Source organism: Ovis canadensis, chromosome 3 (assembly GCF_042477335.2).
Source record: "Ovis canadensis isolate MfBH-ARS-UI-01 breed Bighorn chromosome 3, ARS-UI_OviCan_v2, whole genome shotgun sequence".
NCBI classification, from domain to species: domain Eukaryota; kingdom Metazoa; phylum Chordata; class Mammalia; order Artiodactyla; family Bovidae; genus Ovis; species Ovis canadensis.
Window position 1 is genome coordinate 68,552,569 of NC_091247.1, and position 16,328 is coordinate 68,568,896.

General features: G+C 38.7%; 1 protein-coding gene across 4 annotated transcripts in view; it reads left to right on the plus strand.

Moving 5' to 3' along the window:
- The first annotated feature begins 9,299 nt into the window (after positions 1-9,299).
- The window catches only part of PNPT1 (polyribonucleotide nucleotidyltransferase 1), a 40,631-nt gene continuing 33,602 nt past the window's right edge, over positions 9,300-16,328 (plus strand). For 2 of the 4 annotated variants that reach the window (XM_069583281.1, XM_069583279.1), the window contains exons 1-4: positions 9,772-9,955; positions 14,180-14,240; positions 14,854-14,924; positions 15,569-15,674. Coding sequence is in view for 2 of the 4 variants with exons in the window: in XM_069583279.1 (XP_069439380.1) it covers positions 9,908-9,955; positions 14,180-14,240; positions 14,854-14,924; positions 15,569-15,674 (286 nt within the window). In the remaining 2 variants the exon portion in view is untranslated. Of the gene's footprint in view, positions 9,956-14,179; positions 14,241-14,849; positions 14,925-15,568; positions 15,675-16,328 lie in introns of all 4 variants that reach the window. The other 2 variants (XM_069583278.1, XM_069583280.1) reach the window with 2 other exon arrangements.

Consider the following 16,328-nt stretch of genomic DNA (forward strand, 5'->3'; position numbering starts at 1 on the left):
TAAAGATGCACAGATGGAATTCTTACATGCCTACTGATTTTTGAAAGCTATATGAAAGACTGAAAAGGACAACAAAATATGAAAGCTAATATTGCTACTCAACTTCAAAGCTTCTTCTCTCATAAGACTGATGCATGTGTACAACCACAAGAGAAGCTTTATTTTAAATGTAAGCATTTCAAGGAATAGTGTGTGACCTTAGACATCATCTCTTTAAAAAAGAACAAGCTGTGAGAGGCTAAAGGCTTGTGATTTTAATGAGGGTTAACGATGATAATATAAAGCTACTTTGCATACTACAGTCCACTTATTAGCAACAGCTCATACCTTTTTGCAGTCACCTATTTCATATCCAAGACACAGTAAGTGTATTTTAATACAAAACCTTAAGTTTCTCCAAGACATTCCAAATTTGTATCAACATTATCATCTTACCCAATAGCCAAAACTCCAATGTGTGGATTGCTTCTCTCCTGATCAGACTTCTGTGTGAATTGTCAAAGGGAAGAGGAGAAAATTGTGCAAAAGATGGCTCTGTGTTGTTCCTGACCAAACATTAATGTCAGCCTATTCCAAAATCAGATTAAAGTTATAATTATTCTGTTAATACACAGAACAAATTTAAGAAGCAAGAGAAAATTTTAATATGGTCTGAAATTTCCACTAGCATTACCAAAAAATAGCTCCCAAAAATCTCCAAATTTTAATCTATGTTAATTAAAAATGACAAACACAGTTACTATAAGCCCTCGTGGCCTGAACTAATTTAACTGAGTATGCAATGCAGTGTTGGCAAGGTCAGGCTTTTGTGCTCAATTATTGTTCCTTCATGTGGACTTCAAAGAAACTGTATTGTGAGAAGGAACAATGATTCCACTATCCAAAGAATAACTAACATAAAATTTAAATAACAATCCAGTGGAGGATGCAATTAGTTAGAATTCAAAAGACACACAAACATATGCAAAAACCTATTTGTAAATTGGTTTTGTTCATTAAAATTCTATAAAACTTTTTCCTAGACAGTAACAATGAGTGTTTCCCTGGTGGCTCAGAGGTTAAAGCATCTGCCTTCAACGTGGGAGACCTGGGTTCGATCCCTGGGTCGGGAAGATCCCCTGGAGAAGGAAATGGCAACCCACTCCAGTATTCTTGCCTGGAGAATCCCATGGACAGAGGAGCCTGGCAGGCTACAGTCCACGGGGTCACAAAGAGTCGGACACAACTGAGCGACTTCACCTTCACCTTCACCTTCAACAATGAGTGAATGCATCAGGAATGTGATCAGTATAGGAAAACCCATCCATTAGGAAAAGTGACAATGACTAGTGGTAGTATGAGTAACAAATAACCATAATGGTGATTGACGGTATCAGGACACAGAGGAACACCCCTGAGACTGAAGATCTGGATATAGAACCTAAGCTGTTTTAAGGTATGGAAAAATTAGGATGATACCTTCATTGGGACAGACCTCTTTCTGATTCTTCTTTTATTGGGATGGAGGGAAATTTCAGTACACCAAAATAAAGAGAAGTGGAAGGGATTTTTACTATCCGTTATTCTCCTTCCATGTGGTGCTAGTGGTAAAGAACCCACCTGCCAATGACTAGTTTGATCCCTGGGTTTGGAAGATTCCTTGGCGGAGGGCATGACAACCCACTTGATTATTCTTGCCTGGAGAATCCCATGGACAGAGAAGCTTGGCAGGATACAGTCCACAGGATCGCACGATTGAGTTGGGCACGACTGAAGTGATTTAGCACCCATTCTCCTCCCAAAAATAGCAGCAAGTATTATCTCTGTGTTTCTTTACTAGCTCCTACCCTCCACCATAAGGTGGAAATTTTTAGTTATCTAAATGATTCAAAGCCCTAAAACTGCTCAGTTCACTTGGTTCCTGGGGAAGATACCAAAGAGATATCTGCTATCTCATGTATCAGAAAGGCTGGGTGACTATTCCATAGAAGGAAAATTTCCTAATCCCCATTATTGCTTTCCTCACAGCAGAAAATGTGGGACAGTGGTGATATCCAGTCACAGCTTTCTTAATAATCCATGACAAGGAGGAACAGATGCTTTTCAAAGTTTTCCTCTACCCTCTTAGGTTAAGTGAGGTCTATAAATTAAACTGACAAAAGATATATTCATAAAAGAAAATGTATATAAATTTTACTTATGCTAATATTGACACATAAACAGAGGCTTCAAAGGAAACAAGTGAAAACCCAAAGCATTTAGACCCAGGGGCTGTACCATTTTAACAAAGTGTGATAAATTGCAGAAAAGCAACTAGACAAAAGGAAGGGGCGGGGCAGTTAAGCTTCTAAAGTAATCAATTGAGGGAAACCAGTGGAAAATGAGAGCTATTTTAGGAAGGTTTTGTTTATTCAGATTCATCTCAGTTCCAGCCTTCCATTTCCAGTGATAAAATCCATTCTCCTCAATCTGATACACAACAAGGGGTAGAGGGGAATTTATGCCACCTTCGCAAAGGGAAATGTATGCCCTATTTCTGGGCAGATAAGGGGAGAGCAGAGAATCTTTCTTATATTTGTTGGTTCTTAATTTCATTCAGCTCAAAATAAACCTTATTCCCCAAACAGCTGACTTTGCTAGAAAAAAAATTCACCCAAATGAATAGATTGGTTTCCCTTGAAATACATGATCACAAATCTCTAAGGGCACACAGCCATGCAACCCCAGTGTCTGGCAATCCCATCATACTTCCTGAGAAGATTGAATTTTCTATCCCCCAAAATAACGTCCTTCCTAAACTTTATATGTCTTCTCTCCCCCACAACCTTCTACCCTCAACTCTCAGCTACTGGTTTTATCTCAAACTTCGTTAAAGATACTAAAGTAAAACAAATTTCCTTAATTCTCCTTTAGGCAAATCTTCAAACTCACCTGCATTTGCGTCTCTCTCTACCTTCTCCCTTATTTCTGTGAAGGAAAATTTCCTCCCAGTATGTGTAAAACAGGGTATTAAATGAGGACTTTTCCTACTGTACCACACTTTGGGTTAAGGTTCCCAAAATAAAAATAATTAGTGATAATTACCCCAACATTATACAAGATACAAGACAGCAGAACCAGTCCATAACTGTCAACTCCCAACAGCCATTCCAGCCAAAACAGAGAACACTAACAATTTGGAACTCGAATTAAGAAGAGCCATGTAGGTAAAGGAGAAGGAAATGGCAACCCACTCCAGTATTCTTGCCTAGAGAATCCTGTGGACAAAGGAGCCTGGTGGACAAAGGACCCCAGCTATCTAAGGGGTCACACAGAGTCGAACATGACTGAAGTGACTTAGCATGCATGCATGCATGTAGGTAAAGGTTTGCTAGCCTAATAAGGAATGATATGGCATTTTTCTGCCCTTTCCGTGGAGGAAGACAGAGTCTTCCCTGCCCTTCCCACCTCAATCAAACTAAGCAATGGGAGCTCAAGAAAACCATTGAAATAGAAAGCCCAGAGATAAATCCACGCACTTATGGACACCTTATCTTTGACAAAGGAGGCAAGAATATACAATGGAGAAAAGACATAACAAGGGGTGCTGGGAAAACTGGTCAACCACTTGTAAAAGAATGAAACTAGAACACTTTCTAACACCATACACAAAAATAAACTCAAAATGGATTAAACATCTAAATGTAAGACCAGAATAAAATTCCTAGAGGAGAACATAGGCAAAACACTCTCTGACATAAATCACAGCAGGATCCTCTATGACCCACTTCCCAGAATATTGGAAATAAAAGCAAAAATAAACAAATGAGACCTAATTAAACTTAAAAGCTTCTGCACAACAAAGGAAACTATAAGCAAGGTGAAAAGACAGCCTTCAGAATGGGAGAAAATAATAGCAAATGAAGCAACTGACAAACAACTAATCTCAAAAATATATGAGCAACTCCTGCAGCTCAATACCAGAAAAATAAACGACCCAATCAAAAAATGGGCCAATGAACTAAATAGACATTTCTCCAAAGAAGACATACAGATGGCTAGCAAACACATGAAAAGATGCTCAACATCACTCATTATCAGAGAAATGCAAATCAAATCAAAACCACAATGAGATACCATTTCATGCCAGTCAGAATGGCTGCGATCCAAAAGTCTACAAGTAATAAATGCTGTAGAGGGTGTGGAGAAAAGGGAACTCTCTTACACTGTTGGTGGGAATGCAAACTAGTACAGCCACTGTGGAGAAAAGTGTGGAGATTCCTTAAAAAACTGGAAATAGAACTGGCTTATGACTCAGCAATCCCACTGCTGGGCATACACACCGAGGAAACCAGAATTGAAAGAGACACGTGTACCCCAATGTTCATCGCAGCACTGTTTATAATAGCCAGGACATGAAAGCAACCTAGATATCCATCAGCCGACAAATGGATAAGAAAGCAGTGGTACATATACACAATGGAGTATTACTCAGCCATTAAAAAGAATACATTTGAATCAGTTCTAATGAGGTGGATGAAACTAGAGCCTATTATACAGAGTGAAGTAAGCCAGAAAGAAAAACACCAATACAGTATACTAATGCATACATATGGAATTTAGAAAGATGGTAATGATAACCCTTTATGTGAGACAGCAAAAGAGACACAGATGTATAGAACAGTCTTTTGGACTCTGTGGGAGAGGGAGAGGGTGGGATGATTTGGGGAAATGGCATTGAAACATGTATATCATCTATGAAACGAATCGCCAGTCCAGGTTCGATGCAGGATACAGGATGCTTGTGGCTGGTGCACTGGGATGACCCAGAGGGATGGTACAGAGAGGAAGGAGCGAGGGGGGTTCAGGATGGGGAACACGAGTATACCTGTGGCAGATTCATGTTGATGTATGGCAAAACTAATACAATGTTGTAAAGTAATTAACCTCCAATTAAAATAAATAAATTTATTTCAAAAAAAATTATAAGGCTGAATAGGAAAAATTCATAGTCCACACAAAGCAGTTGAAATTTTATTGTGTAGATTAAGGACTTAGAAAGGCACTGAAGAAGTTTAATCAAGGTGCAGACACAGTTAGATTTGTGATTTAGAAAGATTCCTCTGGCAATGGTGTTGAGCAGACTTTCTTAAAGTTGAATAGGCTACATTCTTTCAAGAAAAAAACTTTTTTCATCAATTCCTTCAGTATCTGAAGACACTTTTTATTATGTTGCTTAAATAGGCACATATATATATATATATACTATATATATATATATATAACAAACCATAAGCTCCTTATTCTGATATCTTAGTCATAAACTAAACTAAATAAATACATAAGTATGTATATATACACATATATTTATATATTGATTTCCCTGGTGGCTTTGTAGCAAAGAATCCACCTGCCAATGTTGCAGACATGGGTTTGATCCTTGGCTCGGGAGAATCCTCTGGAAAAGGAAATGGCAATCCACTCCAGTATTCTTGCCTGAGAAATCCTATGAACAGAGAAGCCTGGCAGGCCACAGTTCATGGGGTCACAAAGAGTAGAACACAACTTAGAAACTAAACAACAACAAATTTGTATATATGTGTATATATATATATATATATATGGTTTAAACCAAGCTACAAACCAAATTAAATTTTAATTAGCAATCATTTAATGCAATGGTGTTTTACTTAAATGAGATTGCTACTCAGAGGGTCTTAACTGTTTTGATGCAGGTTCACTGGAGTTTGAAGAAAAGAAGAGAAGGAACAGAGAAACATTGAGAAACATTGCTGGTGGATTTAAATTCAATCACCTTTAATGTGCTTCAAGGTAAAGAAGTTGATTTTAAATTATATTTTGCCTGTTGAACTAGACTTGGCAGAACTGTACTTCTAGAATGTGACATTTCAGATTGAACCTTGTGGATCACAGCTTTGGTAGCTGCAACCACAAGAATGTAAACCTCATGTGTTTCTAAGTCAATCTTAAAATGCTTAATATGAACATAGTCTGGATCATCTGGATGACTGCTGCTGCTGCTGCCGCTAAGTCTCTTCAGTCATGTCCAATTCTGTGCGACCCCATAAATGGCAGCCCACCAGGCTCCCCCGTCCCTGGGATTCTCTGGGCAAGAACACTGGAGTGGGTTGCCATTTCCTTCTCCAATGAATGAAAGTGAAAAGTGAAAGTGAAGTCTCTCAGTCTGGATGACTACTTCATAACAAAGCTCTGCCACAATATCTCAGCATCTACATTTGCCTTTCAGTTTATGATCCAATTACTTCCATTTCAATTATTTTGGATTGGTGGGAGGAAATAGATGGGTTCAATGTGCGATTACTGCTTTCTAGCATTTCCAACTGGATGAAAAGTAACTGACTCATGGTTTCTTTATGACTGTAAAGAAATTTTTCTTCTTTTCTGAGGAAAAGAAGGTCGTTCGATATTTCAAACAGAGAAAACTAGAGGAAAAATTATGAAAAGACTGGATCAAAGCTGAATCTACCATTTATTGAGTTGCTGTATGCAGAGTATACCATGCGAAATGATGGTCTGGATGAAGCACAAGCTGGAATCAAGATTGCCAGGAGAAATATCAACAACCTCAGATGTGCAGATGACACCACCCTTATGGCAGAAAGTGAAGAAGAACTAAAGAGCCTCTTGATGAAGGTGAAAGGGGAGAGTGAAAAAGTTGGCTTAAAACTCAACACTCAAAAAACAAAGATCATGGCATCTGGTCCCATCACTTCATGGGAAATAGATGGGGAAACAGTGGAAACAGTGTCAGACTTTATTTTTTGGGGCTCCAAAATCACTGCAGATGGCGACTGCAGCCATGAAATTAAAAGACGCTTGCTTCTTGGAAGAAAAGTTATGATCAACCTAGACAGCATATTAAAAAACAGAGACATTACTTTGCCAACAAAGGTCCATCTGGTCAAAGCTATGGTTTTTCCAGTAGTCATGTATAGCTGTGAGAGTTGGACTATAAAGAAGGCTGAGTGCCAAAGAACTGATGCTTTTGAACTGTGGTATTGGGGAGAAGACTCTTGAGAGTCCCTTGGGCTGCAAGGAGATCAAACCAGACAATCCTAAAGGAGATCAGTCCTGAATATTCATTGGAGGGAGTGATGCTGAAGCTGAACTCCAATACTTTAGTCACCTGATGTGAAGAACTTACTCTTTGGAAACAACCCTGATGCTGGGAATGACTGAAAGCAGGAGCAGAAGGGGACAACAGAGAATGAGATGGTTGGACAGCATCACCAACTCGATGGATGTGAGTTTGAGCAAGCTCCTGGAGTTGGTGATGGACAGGACAGCCTGGTGTGCTGCAGTCCATGGGGTCACAAAGAGTCAGACACAACTGAGAGACTGAATTGAACTAAACTGACAGTGTGCCAGGTACTGTAAACACCTTACACCCTCTGTCACATTTAATCTTAAAAAAAAAAAAGTCCTGTGAGATTTGTATTATTATCCATTTGTATAGATGAGAAAACTAAGGCTCAGAGAGATAGGGTCAGACAACTAGGAAATGGCAAAGCCAAGACTAGGACCACTCAAGACTAACTTTGTTACCGATCCCCAATGGGTTGGAGATCCCTCAATGGGTCAATGGGTCTTTTGCTTGGAGTTGAAAATGTCAACCAAATGAAACCAGGTTCCTTGTAGTAGAGCAGAAACTTTATTCATTCATCAAGGAATGGAGAAAGGAGATGTTTTGTCACCCATACCAGCCCCTGAGAACTAACAGATCCTTGCCTTCATTTATCTCTGTTGGTTTAGAAATCATCTGGTATTTAACAGAGTTGTTTTGCTGCTGTGCTGAGAGATATGTAGTGGTCAACTGCCCTGAACTCCTAACTTTACCACAGGAACTCACCTACACAGACAAGACTTGGAAGTATCTAAAAGTTACTTTTGCTTCATTATTGTGCTACTATGGAAGTATCTAAAAGTTACTTTTGCTTCATTATTGTGCTACTATCTCTGCCTAAGGAAGGGGTGGGGAGGGGATGATTTGTACTAGGCTATGCATACTAGGCATACTGCCTGCCTTCTGCAAAGAAGTGTGAATGACTACATATGTCCCAGCTGCTGGCAATCTCCACTCCTTTCCTAGAGCCCTGATGACTTATCTGCCTCCTACCCCTTAAAATTTCTTTATTCCTCCTCCCTTTGGGGAGAAGTTGTTTTTAAAGTATGAGTTCTCCTTTCTCCATTCCTTAATCTATAAATAAAACTTCTGCTGTACTATACCAAACTTGGCTTCATTTGAGTGGCATTTGCAACTCCAGGCAAAGGACCAATTGAGGGGTCACTGACTCTTTGGGGATTGGTAACAACTTCAATGGCACCCCACTCCAGTACTCTTGCCTGGAAAATCCCATGGACAGAGGAGCCTGGTAGGCTGCAGTCCATGGGGTCACTAGGAGTTGGACATGACTGAGTGACTTCACTTTCACTTTTCACTTTCATGCATTGGAGAAGAAAATGGCAACCCACTCCAGTATTCTTGCTGGAGAATCCCAGGGATGGGGGAGCCTGGTGGGCTGCCGTCTATGGGGTTGCACAGAGTTGGACACGACTGAAGCGACTTAGCAACAGCAGCAGCAGCAGCAACAACAACTTCAATTCTATGCTCTAAACTGTTAGGCCTAAATGAAAAGTATTATACAGTATTTAGGTCCTTTACTAAAAGGTGATTTAATATTCTTAATTTATAAAACTAAAATCATGTTGAATTGTGGCAGGTAGATTCTGATAGATTTGTCCTTATGACAGGTTTCAGTGGATTGGTCTTGAAAACACTGGCAACACAAGGTAAAGAAAAAGGTAGAAAAGAAGCAAAAACTACTTTAACATTAAATACCTATAAACAGAGTTATCTGTAATCCCTTTATTGACATGGAAATTCCAAATCAGTGATTGAAATTGCTCTTGAGAGCAATTTGTTGTTCGGATTTCTTTGGAGAACAGGGTTATGACCTTAAAAGAGAAATATGATCCTCAGAAGAATAATCATTTGATTCATTCCATGAACCATATAAAGATTTCTCCAACAGACTGGATTAAGAGGGGTGGGAGAAATTTATCCACCCCCTAGAAATTTACCAAATCAAATTCCAAAAACTTTTTTTTCATTATCCAAAACTTTTAAAAAATAGTGGCAAGTTGGTTTAGAAAGTATTAACACTTGACAAAAATAGACAGAGAAATTAATTGCTAAATATTAAAATGGAAATGAACCCAAAATGAGCATAATAATATATAAAATGATAACACAGGTCAACCAGAGGTGAAATTAACTTACTAGAAATAAATTGGGCTCCTATGGTGGTACTTGGTACTCCCTTGGTAAAGTAGTAATATATTTGTTGCTTGAAATTTATAAAATAAAAGCCAGGGGGTACGATGGAAGACAGAAAGTTCTCTTTCCATGGCCCACTACGCAAATTCTCCTAATTCTCAGCTGGCAGAAGCCAGATAACAACAAGGTGTTTTCTGATTACTGCTATTACTGCAATACTCTTTTAAATACTTGTGCTATTTTAGATTCTCTTTTAAACTACGATAGAAAAATGAAAAACAAACCAAAAACTCACATCATTTTACTAATTGTTGTTGATTGGCTAATAAAGGATGAGTTGTCTCAATTGCGTTCAGATAGTTTTGACCCTCTCTACGCTTCGTAGAAAGCGGCCAGGTATCCGCTTCCCCGGCGTTCCCCTCGGTACCGCGGAAACGAAACTGCATCAGGCTCCGCCCCACTATCTGCAGATTAAGCCAATCAGGGCGCGGCCCGGGTTGATCGCGTGCCAGGTGTCATGGCGGCCTGCAGGCATTGCTGCTCGTGCCTCCGGCTGCGGCCTCTGGGCGATGGTCCCCTCCGTCTGCCAGGGCGGGATAGGACACTCACCCAGTTACAGGTGCGAGCACTATGGGGTGGCATCGGGCCGCGATCCGTGGCCGTGGATTTAGGCAGCAGGTAAGGAACTGTGTGTGTTCTCTGTCCTTTAATAAGGCGGGTCCGAGTACATTCACTTCCTAGAGTACGAATCCGGCAACCCAAGTCTCTTTACCCTAAACCTAAGTTACAAATTTCCCTTTCCGCGTTTGGAACCTGTTTCTTGGCACCCCCAGCCCCATCCCCCTACTTCTCTTGCTGTCTCAGTACCGTGCCCTTTGCTGCTTCTTCCTCCCTCTCTCCCTGTTCCGAGCTTCTTTTCCCCAACCGAGTTTGCCCACCTGATTTCCATTCTCTTTACTTTTGGTGATTCCTCCGCTATGAAATGAAAAAGATAACGCGTTAACAATTGATGCTTACGTCCTTCAATCCAGTTTACTGGCTAAGAAGCTTGGCCCGTATGACTCTGGGTAGGAAAGAAAGGACAAAGTCGGTTTGTTGACGCTGGTTATATGATACTCTGTTAAAGCCTGTGCAAGTGTTAGTCACTTAGTCCTGTCCTACTCTTTGCGACCCCAACCAGGCTCCTCTGTCCATGGGATTCTCCAGGCAAGATTGCTGGAGTGGGTTGCCATTCCCTTCTGCAGGGGATCTTCCTAACCCAGGGATGGAACCCAGGTCTCCTGAATTGCAGGCAAATTCTTTATGGTCTGAGCCACTTGGGAAGCCTGTAGTAAATGTACTATTACTTTCATTTTATAGTTAAAGCAACAGAGGCTCAGAGAAGCTTAGGTAACTTTCTCAGGGTCAAAGCTACTCCTGTGAGACTAGGTGGATTTTAAATTTGTGTTTCAGATTGATACTTTCTCTTGGGGTCTGTTTCCCAGAATTCATTTCTAAAACGACTTTTATAAAAGTAGTATGGGATTCATTTTAAAAAATGAAACTGCTAATACTTTATATATACTTTTCACGTGTATTTTTTAAAAAACGCTGACCCTAATTCATACAAAAATCAGAAAATCTGGCTTTGAATCCAACACTTCCTCCCTGACTTACTGAATGATCTTTGAACAAGCTATGTCACCATGTCACCACTCCTTCCACTCCCCTGAATGAGGAGACTTTTATTAGATCAAGAGTCAGCAAACTTTTTCTGTAATGGGTCAGATAATAAATATTTTAGACCGAATCATAAAGCTGGGTGTTTTGGTTTTGCCTACTGTGTGTCAGTCACATAATCATATGCATTTACATACCCTCTAAAAATGTAGGAAAAAAAAAAGTTGTTAGGTTAAAGACTATAAAAAGAAAAGAGCTGTAGAGACTGTGAGACTAGATGATCTCTAAGGTCTTTCTTTCCACCTCTTGCATTCTTTGATTCTGATTTTGAGGGGAAAGATATCTCTTCCATTCTTCAAGGACTGAAATTTTATTCTTCTATGAAGAAGTGTCCCAGAACATTTCAATACACAGACAGCTACTGTTAGGCACTAGGTACTCAAAGGAGAAGGCAGTGGCACCCCACTCCAGTACTCTTGCCTGGAAAATCCCATGGATGGCTGCAGTCCATGGGGTCACTAAGGCAGACATGACTGAGCGACTTCACTTTCACTTTTCACTTTCATGCATTGGAGAAGGAAATGGCAACCCACTCCAGTGTTCTTGCCTGGAGACTCCCAGGGACAGGGGAGCCTGGTGGGCTGCCGTCTGTGGGGTTGCACAGAGTAGGACACGACTGAAGTGACTTAGCAGCAGCAGCAGGGACTCAAAACAACAAGGTTAGGTTTGCCCTCCAAATTTTTCATAATAGTCTACTTTGAATCTCATTTATTAGTCAACTGGGATTTTTTTTTTGTAACCTCTTTTTAAACCTGTGTCATGTGTTGTAGCAGTGAGATTCATAAATATCATACCTGCTGGGTCAATTATTTTCTTTGTCATAAGTTTGCAACAAACTTTTTTGGGTGACTGCTTTGTACCACCAACTTGATACTTGCTATGTGTATCCTTTACAATGTCCTAGAAGGTTGTATACTATTGTGGTAAACGTCTTTACTACACACAATAAACTTTGTAGTAATTTTCATTTCAGCAAGTTATTGAGCATTTACTATATTGAGTTCCAAGGCAACTAGAGATAGTCTGATGAGGAAGAACACAGATTCAGTGCTAAGAAAATCAGTTTGTGGGAAAGGTATGAATAGCGTGCTGAAGGAGCACAAAGGGGTGTTTATCCCACTGTAAAGCTTGCTGTTGAAGGTGAATCCTGAAACGCAAAAAGGAATTAGCAAGGAGAAAGTAGCAGAGAAAATGGCAAGTGCAATTGCAGAGAAGTGAGAGAGTGTATTGACTAGCTACAAATAACTCACTGTGGATGGAGTGAAAAGTGAAGTATGAGTTTGGCAGCAAAGGCAAGGCTAAATCATAAAGGTGGGTGTTTGTTTTGTTTTTGCTGGAGTAGGGGTGGAGTAGCGTGAGTTTTGAACTACTGAATTTTTCTTAGAGGAAGCTATACCATTTTGCAAGTGTCTCCAAAAATACTTGCATCTCTCTCTCCCTGGAGTTCTACTTCCTGTGGCAGATAGCTCCTCTTTTCCCTTCTCTCTTCCTAAGCTATCTCGTCCTACTCTTGTGCCCACCAGTAGAACCTCCTTTCTCTTCTTATCCTTTTTACTATTTTTTTCAAAAGTATATTTTGATTTAGGTATTCACTGACATCGTTCAATATTTTAAAAGCTCAAAAATCTTCTCATACGGTTCATAGCCATCCAGTTCCAATTCCAGAAGCCACTGATATGTTAACAATCTTATATTTGGAGGTATTTTATACATTAAAATATTGGCAAGCAAATTGATAAGAGGTAAAATCACCATGAAATACAGGAAAAAATTACGTGTCTGTCAGACACCAGCTGAAATCATGAGACATAATGGAAAGTAACCACCTAGCGGGAAAAAAGTTTAAATTAGGTCAGTCACCAAGGCAGAACTATCTGGTGGGTGGTCTGGGACACCTAAAGGAGACATTGTGTAGATCAACAGAAAGAACAAAGAAAGTGGGAGGATTTGGTATTTGACTGTTAATCCAAGCCTGTGTTTGAGAACATCTGGGGTACTTCTGTGTTTTATCTTTTGAGGAATTGCCAGATTATTTCCCAAAGCAGGTGCACCATTTTACATTTTAGTCAGCAGTGTATGAGACTGCCAATTTCTCCACATGCCCATCAACACATACCCATCATAACCATCCTACTAGATGTGAATAGTATCTCATTGTGGTTTTGATTTGTATTTCCTTAGCGGCTAATGATGTTGAACGTATTTTCATGCAGTACTGTTGATCTTCCTTGAAGAAACATTGATTGAAATCCTTTACCAGTTTATAAAATTGGGTTTCTTTTTATTTTTGAGTTGTAAGCATTCTTTACATATTCTAGATACAAGTCCCTTATCAGGTATATGATTTCCAAATACTTTCTGCTATTCTGTAGATTTTCTTTCACTTTGTTGATGATGTCCTTTGTAGCATGAAAGTTTTTAATTTTGATTGTCAGATTTATCTATTTTTTTTCTTTTTTATTTGTGCTTTTGATGTCATCTATAGGAAGATGTGGTGTAACCCAGGTTTATGAAGATTTACTCCTGTATTTTTTTCTTAGAGTATTACAGTCTTAATTTTTACATTTATGTCAATAATCCATTTTGAGTTAATTTTTATTTATAATATGAGGAAAGGGTCCAACGTTTATTAACTTCTTTGCATATGGATATCCAGTTGTCCCAGCACTATTGGTTGAAAAGACTGTTTCTTTCCCCCACTGAGTTATCTTGGCACTGTTGTAGAACATGCAAGTTTCTGTTGGAAGTTTTGGAGTTTATATTTTAAAGGCAATGAGGGAGATTTTAAAGGAATTAAGGAGAGAAATGATAAAGTTTGTGTGTTAAAAGGCTACTTTAGTCAACAAGGCAAGAGTGGTAAGGCAAGAGTGGTAAGACAGGAGAGAAAAGATGTGATAAATGGGAAATTAACCTTAAGAAAGGAGCTTCTTCCCTTCAGAAATACTGTCATTCAGATTACTTCTGTGCCTCGGTTTCTGTATTTTTTCTAAAGGAGATCTTAACCTCCCCTTGAATCTTTGGTAATGATAGTGAGCTCTGTCCCTTTTTTGTTTGTTTGTTTGTTTGTTGGTAGTTGGGGGCCTATGGGACCTTTGGTTCTTTAAATCTTTGATTGATTTATTCTAAGTTAGGAATTGTATTAATGACCTAAGTCCTTTTGTATTGGATTTTTATTTTGAACAGAAAATTAGAAATATCCTCTGGAAAACTGGCCAGATTTGCAGATGGCTCTGCTGTAGTACAGGTAAAAAGTCCAAATTGTTAAATTTTCACCCTAAAAATGTTTATAGAGACTGGTACTGAATATCTTCATAACATCATGTAACTTCTTAGAATTCTGGTACTGGAAATTAATTCAGACCATTTGGAGTGTCAGAATCATTCCAGACAAGCAGGGAGTCAGAGGACTAAGTATACTAAATGACCTTTAAGGTCTCTTCCAAACTTGGGGTTCTAATTTATTCTGTTAATAAATTCTATAATGCTCTTTTAGAGAAAGTAATTTTACTGGTTTCTTCAATAGTAATAATTTTTTCTTTATTTATAGCCTAAATTTCCTAATAAGAAGTAGAAAATATGATTGGATGTGACTAAGCTATCAGTGAGCCTTTTCCCTTTTAGTTCTGTTACTTTTGAAAAACTTAGTGACTGTTCTAATATAGATCATGATTATGCAGAAGTGATTAAGATTGGACGGCTTGTGAATAATTATGTTCATAGTCACAGTGTCACAGAATAACAATTCTCTTTCCTTGGGTTTAACTGAGGGAGGATTCAGTCTTATATGAATAACTGCTTATATGTTAATATCTAATTTTAAAGGAATTTACCAGTGTTGTTGTTTATGTTTAAGTCAGGTGACACTGCAGTGATGGTCACAGCAGTCAGTAAAACAAAACCTTCACCTTCCCAATTCATGCCTTTGGTGGTAAGTATTTGCTGATTTTTCTGAACTGTAATATAGAATAAATATAGAATTGTAATATTTTTGTCCAATGTCTAGTGAGTACAAATTGTAAACTTTGCACAATAAAGGATTTTCCTTAATTGTTTGATATTCAGTCATTATATCAGTGGTCATCATAAGATCCAGGTTTATCAAGTTGACAGAAACAGTGGAAGTGCACAAGTACTTTGATGTTTAGTAAGCAGTGAATTCATTGCTTTTGTAGATTTCCCTTTGTATGAGTCTACAAGTATATTTTTGGTGAAAATAGTATTTTATGGCTTCTTTTCTTATGATAAGGGGAATGCAGTTACAGAGTTGACACAAAAAAAGGCAGTGTTAAACTTGACCAGGATAAGCTACTGTGGGAAGTATTGAGTCTACACAGTCATCTAACTGGGTAGTGGAAGGCTTTTAAAAAAATCAATTTACTGACTATTTCTGTCACCTCTCCTTTCTCTAAGAGATACAAAACACTAAAAGTAAGCAAGATATTCACTCTTAGTCTGGAATATGTTGTTGGCAACCTCAGGACAATTGTATCTCTATAGTAATTTCTTGGGGAAAATCTGCCACTACAAAAGTCAGTCAAATGAACAGCATTTTTTTTTCCTTCGCTCTTTCAGGTTGACTATAGACAGAAGGCTGCTGCAGCAGGTAGGATTCCCACAAACTATCTCAGAAGAGAGATTGGATCTTCTGATAAAGAAATTCTTACAAGTCGAGTAATAGGTAAGATATTATGGCCTCTGATATATATACCTGTGTTAGTATCTCTTCTCTTCCATCTGTGTTCTATAATCTGTCTTAAATTTTCTTCATTACATTAACACAACCTAAGATTATTTACTTTTTGTATCCCCGATTCAAATGTGGGCTTCATGAGAAAAAAATTTTTGTTTAATACTGAATCCCCTATACCTAGCATACTCCCTGGAACAAAATAGGCAAATATTGCAACCAATATTGTTGACCAAATGAATGAATCTCTATTAATCATATAAATTCTGTGGCCCACACCTCTACTCTGTTGAACCTAAGTATTTTTCATTTGTATGTTCATCGTAGTAATTCCTGAAAGCGTTGTATTCATCAACTACTGAAATATGTTTATGATTTTTCAAATCTTTGATATCCTTAAATATCATGGGATCATTTGTAGTTTATAGTTCTTCTAACCAAAAGTTCTACTTTATGTATATTTATACGCACTCATCAGACACAGAATTCCAAGGAAGGGTTTTATTTTGGTGTGCTGTTGGTCTGAAGCCTCTTTCTTCTGCTTAAATAAATAAATAACAGTTGGAGAAGGCAATGGCAACCCACTCCAGTACTCTTGCCTGGAAAATCCCATGGACGAAGGAGCCTGGTAGGCTGCAGTCCATG